At 37.7% G+C, this 18,174-nt stretch overlaps 2 protein-coding genes across 2 annotated transcripts in view; one reads left to right on the top strand and one right to left on the bottom strand.

The window, feature by feature from the left end:
- Positions 1 to 18,174, bottom strand: part of timeout (circadian regulator timeout) — a 97,393-nt gene that overhangs the window by 48,189 nt on the left and 31,030 nt on the right. The gene's annotated exons all lie outside the window — the stretch shown is intronic.
- Positions 11,247 to 16,216, top strand: LOC114931420 (uncharacterized). Its single transcript, XM_029303418.2, has one exon. It carries the CDS (start codon positions 11,590 to 11,592, stop codon positions 14,308 to 14,310), a length of 2,721 nt encoding a protein of 906 aa, XP_029159251.1. The 5' UTR covers positions 11,247 to 11,589; the 3' UTR covers positions 14,311 to 16,216.

Here is an 18,174-nt window from a genome sequence, read left to right as displayed (position 1 = left end):
CATGTTGTACAATATCGAGTTCTACTAACGAACAGACAAGTATCCAATTCCATTACGCGTAGGATTTCCAATACCTGCCGGCATATCGGATACATATGTTGATCGAGTAAGTTGTGCTGAATGTACTTATTGAAAGCACTGGAAACTAGGTTGGCATTCGGGGCAGGTAGGTAATAAACAACCGTCTACCTGCGTAAACTACACTACTGACTATCTGACCATATGAAATTATTATTATTGTCCAGGGAAAATGCTCGTTATAACTTAAACAATGCGACAACAATAGCATGCTGTGTTAAGCGAATACTATGTCCAATATTACTGATATAGCACGAGTTTACGATCAAAGAGCTATAAACACCCACACCCTTATTAATTCATACTGCGCGTTAAAACGACCGCATATTTCTACTTGCAAAGTAGTATTAATCTCATTAGATTATTTTCAAATTAATTAAATTGATCAGACAAGCATGTATTTTTGTTATATATTTTAAAATAAAATATATTAAAAAATTTATATATAGTAGTATCGCCAATATATTAAATATTAATTTAATATATTGGCGATATATTGATATATAAATTAAATATTTGCATTATTCTAAATATATTGAAAAGAGATATAGTTTATAAAAATATTTAATATTATAAAAACGTCAAGTTTGATCAATTTTTCAATCTCTTCCAAGTATGCCTGAATAATTTTGCGCATATCACATATTCTAGTAATTTTTATTTTATTATATACATGTAGGTATATATAAGCTATCTAATATTCGTATAATTAATCGCATTGAACTTCTCGGAGCATGGCGTGAAAAATATCGGTATCTCGTTTAACGCGCTTTAATTTAAACTCGCCAATGTTCTTTCAACGATCGACCAGATAATTAAAAAAGCTTAACGTTTCTTTCCTCTCTTTTGCGTGCGCTACGATCTCTCGCGGTATACGTTATATTAAAAAAAAAAAAATAATAAAAAAAAAATAAAAAAAAATTTAATTAAAATTTTGACCCGCTCGGATGGATTATGGATGAACAAAACATCTTCGTCAATTAATTACTAACACCGACAAGCTGACATAAAAAAAAGCTTATGCATCAGATAGTTCGTCAACGTGTCGTTCGTTCCAAAAAAAGTAATATATCGCGGAGATGGCTGGAGACTGACAAGGCGGATGCAGAACTAAGTACGTTAAAATTAATGGTCGGCGAAACTTCATCTTCTGGTACGTCGGAAAATATGCGTAACAAAACCGTGAGCGCGGCTGCATCCCTGCTCATCGCCGCGTGAAGCTGGCTATACATTAATATTGTGTATAATTTATTAAATTGTAACTCGGAAGAGATATTTTATCTCGTACGCGCGCAATATTGTCCGAGTGATTATATCAAGAAATCTCCGACAATGCTGCGCAAACTAATGTACGATGTCGTACGTTTTATTGTTACAAAAACGCACGAAATAAAACAAACTGACGTATTCTGAAACGTTGAAAATCGTGTTCCAATTCAATTTTCTTGTCATTCTACATCTGTCTTCCACCAATATTTAAAAACACCGACCGTTTCCTCGTTCTAAAAATTCGATTTGTAGATATAAAAATGGACTTGAAGCGATTAAATATTTTCTTTTTTTTCTTAGGGAGAGAAATGTTAGAATAAAATATGTTTTTCTCTCTTTCAAACTTAATAGAGCTACGATACTATATGAGAATTTCTGAGTTATTATCCGACAGCGTTACCATATTTGCACGACAATTCAATGATATTGTCTCAGAGAAAGACTCGATAACTATGCAAACTCGCGAACCAATTTCCAAAATCATAATACAATAATATTATCTCTGTGGTAAAGAAAATACTTGATAAAAATATGCTATCGTTAACTGGCACAAAATCTCGCTAATTAGTTACGTCGACCGCTTTCCATACGTTTCCAAATATTGGTTTTGCAGTCTCTTTTTCCTCTCTCACCACTTTGAGTCACTTAGACTTAAGATTTATCTGACGCGCAAACAATTCGCCTATTCGAGGACTAACAATGCAGAGACGTTACAATTGCCAAGTGAATTGCATGTAGTAACAACATCTAGTTACAACATTCTCGACGTGAGTCGGTTTCACTATCTGCGTATTTTCCAACGACTACCGATAATGCTTTCTCGAAATGTATGAGATGCAGTGTGTATACTATACTTTGGCAAATGCACATTTACTACATTACACAGCGCACTGCACCATCACAGCTACGTTACACCTTAATAGCAAAATCTATCGACTTGTCGATTAAAATCGATTTCTCGTTAACCATCCAGAAAGAGACATTCGAATATTATTATTTAAAAAAGTCATGTCTGTTGAAAATTTGTAAAAAAATTAATGTTTTCTCTTGTGTACCCTGTAATTTGGGAACAAAAGTTAACATTAACGAAAGGAAAGACGCAAAATAAAATTATTACGGAAATTCAACCCGTGAATTCTTTGCATAGGGGCGAATGAGGGGCTTTCGTAAACGTAAACGATCGATGTGCAGTGTTCATTGATAATTTGTTTTCCGTCTTCAATCGGTGCGCACAACTACGAAATACAAGGTAATGCAAATAGCGCAATCTATGTAAATGCGTGAGAACAATGTTACGCGTATTTCCATTTGCTGTACTATTTGCACACTGCCAGGTAACCACCAATGACGCTTTCTCCAAATTGTTCTCGACGTAGCAATTACGCAACGCCAAACATCACGTTTATATTGTAATTTCCTGCCTGTGCACGCAATGGTATAGTATAAGAGGTACAATACATGTTTGGATTGAGTAAAAACATATTTCATCATTAAATATCGTTCATGATAATTACTCTTTTTTTCAACATATAGTAAAATAAAAAAAATTAAAAAAACAAATTTTTACAAGCTGTTAAACACGTGTAAACTTTAAAAATTAATATTTGTGATTCAGAAGAATATTTCATCATTTTTCTATATTAGATTTTTAGAAAAAAACATTATAAAAACATATGTAACATAAAAACATAATTATTCTTTATGGAAAATAAGATAGATCACTTATCGTTGAACAAAAAAGAGTAAGAAATTGTTTTATGTTTTAATTATACGACTCTTTTTACAATTCTAGATGTAATTTTCGAATAATGAAACTATCCTCGAATAACGTTATAAACATTATGACATGTGAAGTACAGCATTATATGACTTAGAAATCAAGTGAGATTGGCGTGCTATGTACCAGCTCAAACCAGCGGAAACGTGTCCCAAAAGATCCATCAAGTACCCAACGGCCGCGAAATGGCTCTCGACCAATCTACTGCTGAAATCAGGAAACACTCGAGAAGAACAAGCGAAGGGCAATTCGTAAAATCTTTTCTTCCTCACACCTACATGAATATATTGCAAGAATAGAAATATATGATGATATATTGAGGCACATAATCTATCTTTTAAATCTCTCTCTCAATATATAATAAAATATCATTATCTTTTAAATATATTTATATAAAAGAGCACTTTAACATTTCTAATCTTCGGTCGGACTATATGAAAATTTATTTTCAGAAATTTTCTTGCGATTATCGCATGCATTATACATACAACTATTTTTTTATTGTAATGTAATAACGTTACATTTTGATGCAAATTTTTAAACGTTATAAAATTTTTTTCATGTAAAATTTAAAAATAAATTTAATTGTGAAATATGATATGTTCTAACACAACAATTCAGAATTTACAGTAAAAACAAAAACTAAATGATTCTTTTTTTATAGAATATCGAGTTATGCTTTCATATTGAAAAAAGATCATATGCTCGATTCACGCCACAAAAAAAATTCAACTCTTCTAAAATTTAGTATATATATTTTGATCGTTACATTTTTCTTGTTGCTAAAAATTTTTCTTTTTTCTATTTGTAATTTAAGAATAATTATTAATTAATTGCACTGTTATTATATCGTTAACAATTATTGTTGTATAAATCATCAATTAAATTCAAAAATATCAATCAATGAATAAGTAACACAAAGTTTATATTTAACAGCAATACGTAAATATATATGTATTAAGGACCATCAAAAGAAGTTAAGTGCACTTTATACATGAACTGGAAAAATAGCGCCGTTAAAGTCTATTCTATAGTTTACTGGACGTAATATTCGTCCGTGTAAAGAGAGCCAAAAGAAAATGCCTCGGCGCACAGCAAATGGGCATGGCAATACGAAACGGGAATAATACCCCGTCGTGAGAATTCGATGCCAGCGGCAGCGCTGCATTCAATAGCATGATTCACCCGGTGCTCTCAATTCTACAGATTCTGCTAGCGATTGTGGGAGCCGCAAAAATGTAAAATACCGGAAACAGCGGATGCTTGCGAATGAATGAAAAGCGAGGAAGTTACGAGGCTCGAAAGACTTGCAAAGACGCGTACAAACAGTCATTATTACTCGCATGCAAATTAAATTGCATATGAATAAATCAATGTAATTTTACATTATGTAATATGTTAAATCTTTTTTATATAGAATAATGTAATAAAAAATAAAAAAGATTAATAGAGAACAATATTATACGATATAAAATATTCACACAATTTTAAAGCTTTAAAAATCGTACAATATAAGACTATAACATCAAAAATAATTCTAACATATAATCGTTTTACATTCAATACGGCAATGCAAATACAAAGCTCGATTTACGTCCCTCTAATATACAAAGAAATTTTTCTACGATTTAATTTAAAATATTCTTCGTTATTTGCATTATTTTAAATAAATGTATAAATAAACGCTTGTAACCCTTTATTCTGACTTTCTGCGACTGGATGCCGTGCATCTCTTGACGTGTCTCTGTGAAAGATAGAAAAGAAAGATTCAACTTGTACGCTCGCGTACACGTTTAGCTCTGCAAGAACAACCCTATACCTTCTGACACACATTTCTCTACGCGACCCGCAGTTTTCCTTTTACCTTCGCCTTTATCTCCGGACTATTCCGCCGGTCCTATTTTATCTAGAGATATCAAATGACCCCCCAGACACCTTTGTTCTCTCTTACTCATCTCCAGCCACATTTGTATCTGTCTCGCGTTCCGGTTGCTCCGAATCGCCCGTATTACACGTGCTAAAATCTGCGCACGCATTTACTCGCATTGTAATAAATGTAACAATGTTACAAGTATTAATGTTGCAATTTACTAACTAGTGCCAAGAAGAGAGGCTCCGTACCACTGATTACAATTTCAAAATATCATAAAAGCGAAGACATGATCCTGCATAGTTCTCAATATTCGACGATTAATATTTTGACAGAAATCAGCTGATTTCTGTCATAAAATAAGACGTTAATTTGCTAATTGAAATAATATCTTATAAATATAAGCTTGTGTAATGTTACAAAAAGATAATTTCCTTTTTTCGTAATTCATAATGTAAGCAACATTTTTCCAACAATTTAATAATAATAATGCAATGTACGAGAAATAATAATCGCATTCCAACAGTATTAGACACGTTTAATTTCACAAAGTTAGCTTGCAGCAAACTACGACTTGCCATTTGTCGTTTAGCTTTTTGCTGCTTGACTTTGCACATCGAGATAGTAGAAGTTACTTCTTGTCCTGCAGAATACATGCATTAAAACTCCATCTTGGTTACGACGGAAGATCTGCGCGCGCCATATCTCGTTCGAATGAGATCTCGAGGTTGCTCTCTAAAGAAGGATATACCAATGTATCTACCTCTAAGATTGCAATAGTCATTCGCATTCGTTTCTATTCCCTTAAAAATGGCCGAGCAGCTCGTTTCAAGCGGGATACTAGAAGTTGTATGAGCGTGAATATATATATATATATATATATATATATATATATATATATATATCTACTGCGGATATAAAGAATGCGTTATACGAGAGTCAACATTTACGAGTCTACCCGTTATCGTCCTTGGTCGTGACTTCCTGCCACCACGGTAAACCCTACCTAAAAAAAAAGACCACCACGTGTCCGCCAGCACGTCCTCGTTCCTTTCGTTCCCGTCCGACCGCGTCCTACTTTGAGACCAGGAATTTTCTATTTCCTTGAGTATCGCAAGATCAACGCGAATTCTTGGCATTGATGCCGGGGGAAAAAGGATGCTCTCGACTCTTAAATTGTCTTTATCAATCTTTCAGTAGGTGAGGCGCGTGAGAAATTGACATCGAAATAACGATCAATGGCGGTGAACGAAAGCGTGCATTGAATTTGAATGCTGGAGCGCGGAAAATCATTCATACATTTTCGATTGTCAATTTTTTAAACGTTCGCTACTCGCGATAATTATAGGTGTTTGCAATATATAAGTGTTTCTTTAAACTAATGGCGGATTAAGTGCTCGAGCAAAACAGAAGAAAGACTTTTTCTCTCGGGTGATGAATTGTACGTAAATATCCTGAAGCAACTTAAAAGAACTTTTCTTCCTTGAACACTCTATCGAGTACTTTAAATGTTTATGAGAAAGTGGCTTTTTTCAAATACTCATTATTTTTGACTGATATTTCGATTTAAAATCCATCTACGAATACACATTTAAAAGTGAACCATATATAAAACACGTTCATACATAATTTCATCACTTGAATTATTTCTGTTGTTAGTAAAATAATGTAAATTTACATAAAACTCAGTTAAAATAATAAACTAATAAAATTATATATAATTGATTCAAAAAATATTTTAAAATAACACAATCATGTTTTAATAATATAAGTAAAAAACAAAAATAACATGTTTTTTTTGTAATTGTGTTTGCGAATAAATGAAAAAAAAAATAAATTAAACTTCCTCTTTTCCTCTACTTTAGGTTGTGAAACCTCATCCGAATGCAAAGAGAAAAAATTTAACGAACCGCACAAACAACATTTTTGGGAAAACAACGACCACAATATATCCGTACAAATTTCGACCCTATATCGATAAAAATAGTCTCTCCGACAATCAAGCTTAACGAAGACATAAAATAAACTGAAACCGACATTTATAAAAACATGATACTTTTGAATAATGAAAAAAAAATACATGATACATGATACGTTTTTAAAAACATGATGGATTAAATTAATGATAAAATTTAGAAAAACTAAAGTAAAAATTTTTCTTTTAAGAAGAACCTATATCAATCTTTGATGAGTTATCAAAATTGTCATTAATGCCTTTCATCGCGAATCAAGCATTTTCAGTTTAATATTACAGATCTATTTTTTAAGAATGGACTGATTAATCTTCAAGGCTTTCATGATATTTTAAGGTAAAGAAATATCAATTGGGAAAGGAACGAGCACATAAAATCGGTGGCGGAAAAAACGGCGGGACTCCATGTGTCTCCGGCACTCTCGATATCTCTTCGAGTACTTTTTCCAGCGTCTCTCATTTCTTCCTAGCTCTCTCTTTCTGTCTTTCCTTCTTCTCTAACAAGAAGAGACATTTGGTGCAGACCATTACCCCAGTCCTGGGTGCCATCGGCCATCAGCAGCGCGTTAAAGCCGCTGCAATTACAAACTCCGACAGTCTCATCCCCTTTATTCCATCCTGTACTTCTTCGTCCTCCTCTCACCATCCGTCCCCACGTTCCTTCCACTCTTTCTCTCATTTTCCCTTTTCGGTCCCTCGCTCGCTTCTCTCGCTTCGTCCGTGCTACACCGGCCCCATTTACATTTGCCCACTACTCTCGTAAAAGTAACTTTGTAACCCGTGCGGGCAGTAGTATCCGAGCCAGGATTCCGTCCTCTATTCCGGGGAAATTACATGTCGGTCGGCACCGCAGGCTCGAAAGAAGATTTCCCTTATCAAGCGCCGCTTCCTTCTACCACCCGGACTTCTCCATCGCATACTGGATGTCCACTTACACCCGGCAATCAACCCCTTCCGCGTACAATGACACGGACATGAATAACATGCAAAATTCCAAATACGTTTTGCGGGTAGATTATTAATTCCATGTTAGTTCTCACGCGTGCGCAGAGCTTAACGTCCTTTATGAACGATGCTATCAGATGTTGCGAAAAATACATACAACTGGCACGAAAGATTCGAACACCGCCATAATGGAATATATTCTCGCATACCTAATTTTGTGTTAATAAGAAAATTATACTTTTTTTATTTCTTGTAATTCTCAAATGTTAAAATATAAAAAATGCAGAATATTATTGTATATATTTTCCATTATATAATATAAAAATATATTAAATAAATTATACATGTTTCTTTCAATCACAACTCTGTCATCATTAATTATTTACGTCTAAAAAGTGCAATATATTACACATTTATATAAAATATAAATTATATTGAAATTATTTCTCGCGAAAATATGTTCCATTGCGCGATGTATTTTCGATTTTTATCTGAACTTTCTAACTAATCGATTGCATCGATTTTCGATATGCTTGAAACGCATTGGAGATTTGAAAACATCAAAAAAATTGTAGAAATACAAATACATACAGATACACACGATAATGCTTAAATGAGCGAAGAAGTTTGAACGTCGCAGTGCATCAGGTAGAGTGCTTCGCGAAAATCGTTCGAAAAGTATTGGAATGGCTGCATGATCGCAATGTTTACTCGTACCTCTTGAATACGACGTATCAATCACTCTGGGAAGTTGGAAATTTCTGGTATTTGGTAAAATTGTCGCATCACAAATGTCGACCCATCGATATTCTATGGCCGCTTAGAGCGATTAAATCATCGCGTGGAATTGCCGGCACCGAAGTGACGTCAGATTTTTCAGGTCAATTTACAGAGCACTTAATCGAGGATGAGCATGTGTAGAGTCGATGTTGACGTGCGTATTGAATCGTTTACATATGTTGAACGAAACAACGCATTTTTGGATAAGCGCTTTAACTCCTTTGTCAAAAAGCTTTTATATCCGAAGCAGGACGGATGTACACTCGGATAGATTTACGAAAATAATTCGTCAAAGGTAAAAATTGATAAACGTTATTAAAAATGTAATCATTGACTTTAATAAAAATTAATTAATTAACAAAATGAGTATTAATTTGTGTTCTTTTAACATTTATTTCATATAACGCATATAATTATTTTAAAATCTAGTTAAAATTAAAAGCACGAGATCTGTTTCTCGCACTCATTTTCACCGTGTAATCGCATTCCGTTTTTTACAGAATACAATATGTATATCTATGATGCAGCGAAATGGTACGAACTAAAAATCTGTATCATTTTTGTGCACACCGGGCACGTCCAGTTCAAATCTATCCATAAAATGAACCGCAATATTTTTCTAGAAGACAGGTGATGATTGTTATTCCGTCCCAGAAGATTTTCTTTAATCGATGATTTATCTATGCGATGTTCTCGTAGAGGTCAAGTAGATATCCGTTTCAGTTTTTTTTTGTGCTTCTTTCGCGCCAATATCCCACGATAGCCACGATTACCGTTTCATCGAGCGCCGTAGAAATCTCTCTTTAAGTCCAGCGGCTCAAGCATTTAACCTCCGTGGTAATGGTAACGGTGTCAGTGTGATCACCGATTCGATATAGTATATCGAAAATGCCCAGGTTATACACCGAGATCATTGGCGGTTCGATTGCTCGACTAGGTTCAGCAAGTAATACGGTGATACCGCAGGGATTACACACAGAAAGCCACGAATTTATGGTATTCGAAAACATTCGTATTCTCAACGAACTAGACCAGTTAGACTTATTGTTAGTATATTCATATGCACGCATGTGTTTATTTCACGAAGCACGGTGCAGTTTATACATATATAAATATAAACCATCATTTTCCTTTACTGGAAATATCGGATATATAAACATTTCTAGCAATATCAATGCTCAAAGAAAATATCGAAAATATTTGCGAAAAAAACGCTGATATTAAAATGTACGCATTCTGCGAGAATGTCAATGAAAAAGAAAACTTGGATTATTTTGTTGAATATGAAAATTAATTAATCCGACAAATGAAAAAAATATAATAATTAAAAATATCATATTATATATCATATTAAGGATATTTTAATTAATATTATTTGGTATACTATAATATTAATTAAATACCATATTAGTATAATTAATGTTATATCATACGGCATAATAAAATAATATTGCACCCTCGGCATGTACAGGATATATACGTCCAGAGATATTATCTGACCTTTCACCTTATCTCGTGAGAATTGCATCTTTGCGCCTCCGTAACCTCGGCACGCGAATCGAATCTAAGAAAGCTGACTAGCGACTAAAACTCATGAAACTGCCGGCGAAGTTTTAGTTGGATTAGTAACTTAGTGCGTGCTTATTGTCTTAACGAGTATCTATAATATTTCCGAGAACGTGACCTCTTCGCGGTTGTTCCAAGAATGAGGGTGAAACCACATGCTACTTGGCTACTTGGCTAATTGCATTAAACATCCAAGGAAGCGAAACGGTATAAGATAACAATTAATTTTTTATAACTCTGATATATGTATTCTTTTACCTTACATTTATCTGGCAGGAAATCGTGAGCTATCGAACACAGACATGAACAGCAGTAAAATATTTATCATTTAAAAATATTTTTTGCCTATAGGCACGAAGAAACAAAAGAGCCTGTTTCTTCGACAAGAATATTGTCTTTCACGTATTCCTAACGTTGTTATAAATTATATTAGAAGCGATATGCGTGTGAAATAGTTGTAATTAAAAAAAAATAGATATAATAGATGAAAAAATAAAGCCAAACAGACAGTAGCATTACAAAAAGTGAGAAGTTTACTACTAGGCAGTAGTTAGTGAGTCGGCCAGTAGCCTCGGATAGTTGGTGAAATCATAGAATACCGGCTCTACGCGTCAGTACGCTGTCAGAGGACGCAAGCGCGCTCGCGCCTCTTATCGAGTTCGAGAGCAAAAGCGACGGCTGCCGGTGCGGCGAGGGCAGTGGTAGTAGTAGTGATGGCAGTTATATATATCTGTAGATATATAGAAGGAGAAAGAGGGGGCGAGGGTGGGAGAGAAAGAGAGAGAATATACGTGCGCTAGAAGAGGGTGGACCAGTTGTAGGTGGCGGCACACAGCCGAGTGTCGGAAGATAGAGGGGGATCGAGATGAGGGTGCGAGAGGGAGAGAAGCCGGCGGAAGGGTAGGAAGATGAAATGCAGGGTAGAGAGGAGAGGAGGAAAGAAGCGACGCGCGGAGGGTGACGGGTGCAGGCTACGAGTCGCGAGCGCCGCAGTGTTTGTCAGTCCTTCGTATGGACATCACGTTCGATGAGACCGATAGTACTCGCCGGTATTGGCATTCGTGTGTATATATATATATATATATATATATATTATATACATATATATATATAAAATCTATATAACGTTTTTGGCGGCATCCATCATCGTTGATAGCCACCAACGTCGATCGTGTAACGTGAATTCCGCTCCATAAATGAATCCGCGGCACTTGTTGTCGCGATTCTCGATATCGTCGTCGCCTCGTCACTTTGCCCGCGAGCGGACGAGCGACGACGTCGCGAGATCTCATCGGACAGCGGACGAGATGTGAAGACGTCGCCTTGGAAGCGATGTGGCTTCCGTTAGTGCTGCTCGCCTTGATGGCGAGCGGTTCCGCCTGTCCGGACCTCTGCGAGTGCCATCATCAGCAGAATGGTATCGGGAAGAACGTCTTATTCGCGCCGATTTTATTATACGTGACGTGTCGCGGACGCGTACCCGCTCTATCGGAAATACCCGCGGGAGTGAGTAGTTTCTCGGTGAACGACGCCGAGGGAACGGACGTCGCTGTTCTCCTGGACGAGCTGGAGACCGCCGATCTAGTGAACAATCTCGGGATGATCGATACTCCGGATAATGTGAAAGTGAACGAGACGTCGGGGACAAACGATACAACGGCAGAAGCGCTGCCGTATCTAATCGAATTCGCGGTGACAAATTGTTCGTTGGTCGCGTTGAACACATCGTGGCGCGGCCTCGAACGCTTGAGATCGTTAAATCTGTCGTGCAATAATTTGCCGCGAGTAACGGACACGCTGATGATTCACTCGATGAATCTGAGCGAACTGACATGCCTCGATTTATCGGACAACTCGTTATCGAATATCAGTGAAGGTTCCTTTAGGACGCTCATCGGGCTCGTGCGCTTGAGTTTACGTAAAAACGCGATCGGTGTAGTGGACGAGAAGGCGTTTCGCGGTTTGAACCGGCTGGAGTTTCTCGATCTGTCGGACAACAGGTTGGCAGACTTGCCGGATAGCGCGCTTACGCCGTTATATTCCCTGCAGAAACTCGATCTGAGCGGAAACCAGTTACAAGTTTTAGGTGCCAGATGGTTCGAAAGTCTCGACAGATTGAGGGAACTCGACGTCTCGCGAAATGGATTGGCCAGAGCGGCCGCAGGAACGCTGCAACCGTTACCGGGACTATCTGTTCTAAGACTCGCGGAAAATCCACTAAAAGAGAGAGACGTGTCTCTATTACTGGGCACCGGAAGAAGATTGGAGACGGTGGACGCATCTCGAACTGGCTTGGCGAGAGTTCCCGCCGCTCTAACGAGATCAGTCAGGGCTCTCAGACTCGCTGGTAACAAGCTGACTACTATTCGCAGCGGCGACTTGGATAGTTATCCTCTGCTACGTATGCTGGATATCGCCGATAATCGTCTGACGGATATCGAAAACGACGCTTTGGGGCGATTGGAGGTTTTAGAGGAGCTCGATCTATCTGGAAACGCACTTGCGAAAGTACCGGGAAGCTTGCCGAGCAGTCTCAGGATGCTCAAGCTTGAAAGAAACGCGATAACCGTGCTAAAGCTGGACGATCTCGGTGGATTGTATAGCCTACGGTCGCTAACGTTGAACGATAATAATATTAGCGAGATCGAAGTGGGCGCGCTCGGTCAACTGCCCCTGCTCGCCGAACTAGATCTATCCGATAATCCTATCAAGGCGTTATCAACTAACGCTCTAAGTGGGCCGAGTAATCTGGCCAAGCTCCGAATGTCGGGTTTAACGTCGCTTCAACGACACCAGGAAGAACAAAGTGATATGGCGTTCCCTGTACCGACCCCGGAGAGACTAATAATATTAGACGTGTCGCGTAGTCCGGTTCTTGCGAAGCAATTACTAGCGGATGACGCTGCACTGTCCGCCTGCAAGAGCCTGATAGAACTGAATCTCTCGGAGACAAACATCAGCACCGTTAGATCGGATCTCGCGTTTATGTTGCCGCAGCTGCGCGTGCTTAGGCTCGGCAAGAACAACTGGAATTGCACGGGGGATCTCTACTGGTTGGGCGAATGGATTCGGCAGCACCGCGAATCGAATCAACAATCGAGCCAGCCAGGGGCTCGATGTTTCGGTCCGCGAAAATTGGCGGGATTATTTTTGCACGAGCTGCCACCACCGCCGAATTTCATTTCCACGCCGAGCACCTCGATTACCGTCTCTGTCGTCTCTGTCTTCACGCTCGAACATACATCGCATACTGATCAGTCAAACGTCACGGTCTCTCCCGATATCAAAGATACGAATTCTGATCGCAATATCACGGATCCTCCAGCGTTATTTCCCGTAAACGCGAAAATCGAATCAAAAATCGGAGCTTCGAACGTTCTCTTGTCCGCGAAAACCACCGCCACGACGAAAATACCGAAAAAACCGCCGCGAATCTACGAGGCGCCGACGTCCTTCCGTAACGTAACGTCGTCAATCACGACGCGAACGAGCAGGGAACCGGGGCGAAAGAGCGATAAAACAAATCGTATCTCGATGGATCAGAATTTAATCAAGCACGCCGTCATCTCGTCGGCCTCTCGAGCCCCGCACGACCCCAAGCCATCCATTATGGGGACGGAAGACGCGGAATTGCGTCCGCAAACTTTCGATAACCGGTCCGATGGCGAGACGCGGAAAAACGAAACGAGCAAACTTGCCGCGTCAGGTGTCGGCGAGATCCTTTCGTCGGCGCCGACTTCGCACGTGGGAGAGAAAACGATCGAAAGGCACTCGGGCAGAATCGATAACTCGACAAAGGATAGCGCGGACAATTCGAAAACGATAGCGGAGGAACTCAACAGCCGGGCCGATTCGGCCGGTGCTAGGGTGTCCGAGGCTCTGTCCGCCGGTGCTCATCCCGGGATGTTGGTGCTGGTCGGCGCGGCCCTCAGCGCCGTCGCTGCTCTTACCATCGTCCTTTCGCGAAGAGCGACCGTGCACCGGACCGACCGGTATCATCGTCACGAAAACATCGAGGTGCACACTCTCACGCCTACCGCGGAGCTCTGGTGACCCGAGTCGGAATACATTCGTCTCTTTGAAAGGGACAGGCAATTGGACATCGAGAATCATCGCGACCGAGAAGCCGAGACAACGACGCCGCCTCAACAATCACGAAGCAAGTCGCGGCTGATCGACGTGTGTCTGAGAAAAATGTTCAAGTAGCGAGCGCGATATATCGCTGATCAAAGGCGCGCATCTTGTTATTGTGACGAGATCTAAATGGATCTGCCGAGCACGATAACTGAAGTGTTAATCAGAAAGTTGGAAGCATCCCCCTGACTGCGGAAACCATGGAGAAGGGAACGGGCGACTAAACGTCGAAGTTGGGAACGAGATACTCCGAGCTAATCCGTATCGCTTCGGAAACCGCCAATACGTTGCGGATTAACGGAGCAATATCTTGCAAAAATAACAAATTATTCAACTATCGTTTGAAACTTTTGTAAATAATCAAGAGAAAAGGCAGACAACATTATCGAGAGACTATTCAGAATATAATTTTCATAAAATTAAGAATTAAACAAAAATATTCATAATATTAAAGAAAGATGGAGATATAAAGGAAAAAAATGTTACTTATAAAATTCGTTTTTTTTTTTTAATCGTGTATCCGTTATCTTGCTTATATCGAGTTCTTTGCAAACCATGAATGATTCACTCGGTAAAATTGTTTCAATCGATCGATATTATCAATATCGGTATATTTTATCCGGTGAAAATTATCCGAGGATAACAAACTCCATCAACAACGGAGATGCAGACGTCAAGCGTTGTAACCAAGACGTTAAAAGCACGAACGAGGATGACCGCGCCATTTCATATGGATTTTGACGTATACAAACACATTCGGAGTTCTCTGTAACACACGTTGTCCAGCGAAAAATATAGGATGCATGCTACACACCAAAAAGTCGGGGAAAAAGCTGCGTGCGAAAAGTTCGACACAATTTCGAATCGTACATCGCGGCCGATCGATGTCGCGCGAGATCTTGATATAATAAACGCCAATTATAAAAAGAGACGCACAAAATGAAAATAGCTAAATGAGGTAAGAGAAGTCTAATCTATCTGCCAAATTCGCGACATTAGTGCTTGATATTTTCTGACCTCTTCGTCATCGCAGACGTATCATAATCGAGTGGCAATATTCGCGAACAAGCGGGCTTACCGATTTAACTAATTGGCTGGGAGCAGACCGATAAATTGGACATAGTGACAATAATAATGGTTACATGCCGCGTTTCAAGAGTTTGATTCTTTGCGGTACGCTCAATTTCTGAGAAGACTATATTGTGACTGAAATAAAGTGCGAGAGTGTAATAAAAGTAGGAAGAGAGCATAAGGCTAGCAAAAGAATAGAAAAACGTGAACGTGGTAGAGAAACAGGTAGGACAGCGCCAAATTAATGCAGAATGTAGGAAACGGTGGGAGGGTAAAAGGGAATGGAGAAGGATGCGAAAAATTTGCGGTGGCAAATAGTATGCTTGAACGATAAAATTAGACACCGAAACCGAGAACGAAACTGTTAAGCGGAAGAACTTTTATCGAACGGCGTGTGCGTGTGCGAAAAATTAAGTGTGTAAGAGAAAATGCGAGAGAAAAAGAAAGAAGGCTAATCCGGAAAACTATTCTCGAATGCAGTAAAACGGATGTACAGAAATATTGCTTCCATACTTAATTCCACTAAGCTTGGTGAGCCGTCAAGACTTCTTAACAAATACAAAAACGAGAGAGAGAATGCATGCGAGAAACAGAGTGAGTGAGAGGGAGAGAGGGGGAGAGAGAGAGAGAGAGAGAGAGAGAGAGAGAGAGAGAGTGAGAGAGGTAGATAAATAGCGAAGAGGCTAAATATTATCTTTCTTAAAATAACCAGTGTCAAAATATCGCTATAATAATAAACCGATGTACAAAGATGCATCTTCGTCTTTCTCTTTACCTTTATCATTTTTTTTTTGTTATGTTCTTCGTACAAGAAACGGGGATATATATGTTACATAGTATACAAAAGAATATTCACATAAATATTCTTAAGAAACTTCTAGAGAAAAATATGCATTTCTCTTATATAATACACACATATTTTAAAAACATATATATGATTTTCTTGTTAGTCTGAACAGCATAAATATAAAATATGTAAAAGAATAGTTTGTCATTCGTATGATAATTTTGTTAAGTTCATTTTTTTGTTTTTTTAAAATAAAAGTTAGGCGATATATATTTTATTATTTCGGTAGTTTCTATGAGAAAGATAATTACTAAAGACAATTATATTTAACATGATTTGTTAATATATTTATTAAGCAGGTAAGTATACTAAAATAATATTAATTATGTATAATATATATATTTTTATTACAATCTCAAACATGTTATACTTTAATTGAATTAGATAGAGTTGTAAAAATTATGCTCCTCCAAATTTTAATGTCAGAAATATTATTGACGTGCCTGACATCTTTTTATTTTAAATCGTTTAATTGAAATATTTGATAAAATTAAAATTTACCATTCGTTGTTAACCGTTTATTCTCAAACCAACACATCGAGATAAATTAATTAAAACAGACTTTTATAATAATTAAAAAAGTATTATTTTTCCTATTAAAAAATAAATGTTATTTGCACGTTCTTTTTCTGCTTCGTTAAAATGAAATCTTGATTATTAACAAAGCTTTATTGTTAGATATATATATAAATAATGTTTTGCATTTATCATTTCTCCTCTGAAAAGATAAACAGGACCGCTTGCATAGATAGTGTTTACTTTTGTTCTTGCAAGATTTTGATTTTAATCAGATCCGTGTCAGCGTTCCTGCAATTTACTGCACGCGTTAATTAAAGCAACGCAAACATTCATCGCATTCATTATAACCTCATTAACTCCAATGATAGCCAGCAAAAATTTCTCTTGCTTGTAACTAATTCTTTCATAATATTGAAACAATTTAAACACATCGAAAATAAAATTATTAATAAATTCAATGTAAATAAAATATATCCAACTAACAATTTTTTCAATAGAATAGTAGATGAGCCGTACATAAGAATGGAAATCGTTCTTCACGAAATATTAATAGATTCTACAGCAGAATTATCTAAAGTACTAAAGATAAAGATACGCTGCTAAATCGCTAGGTCTCGAATTGACGCAAATGTAATTTTATGGATAATCCAAAGCGTTGCCGTTTTACTATAGCCTGCAGGAAAACTTTCTGAACAACGATAATAATAACGAGTCGGGACGGCAATAAGGAAGAACGATACCTACGAAGTATATTGAATACAGCGATTCTACAAGACGGGGCAACCTTGAGCCTCAGTTTAAATTTCCTATAAAACAACTCATCGTGCAACTAAGAAATTTAATCACCGTATAGCGGCTCTCGGTTCACCCCGAGGCTACGGAACTGGCAAATTCAGTAACATCTTGCAGAAGTTCGTTATCCCTGCTCCCCTCTGTACCGTCGTCGGTTTACCAAGATGCCCGTACTATCTCGCAATATTGACTTCATCGATGAAAAACGGAATCCAGTTTAGAACTCATCTGCATACACCGATTCCAATGCAATTATTCTCTTCACGCGCGGATGTTGTATGCGGGCGTTATTGCACTCAAATAGCACGATATTGCACTCGAACAGCAAATGATCGGAGAGAAAAATTATGGAAAAGACGTTGAGAGAGAAAATTGATCGCGGATTAATCTATCACATTCGCGGATAACAATAACAGCGTGAACAATATTGCAGTTCTATTAAACGTGTGTAAGTAGAGCAAATATGAGATAAAATAATGCTAGAAAAAAAAATTAATAAATAAAAATCAGTAAAAATCTATCCGATAATAATATATAGTTACAATAAATTATAT

Source organism: Nylanderia fulva, unplaced genomic scaffold, assembly GCF_048542155.1.
Source record: "Nylanderia fulva isolate GAGA-0341 unplaced genomic scaffold, ASM4854215v1 Scaffold27, whole genome shotgun sequence".
NCBI lineage: Eukaryota > Metazoa > Arthropoda > Insecta > Hymenoptera > Formicidae > Nylanderia > Nylanderia fulva.
The sequence above is the reverse complement of the archived record's forward strand: the minus strand, read 5'-3'. Positions and strand labels throughout refer to the sequence as shown.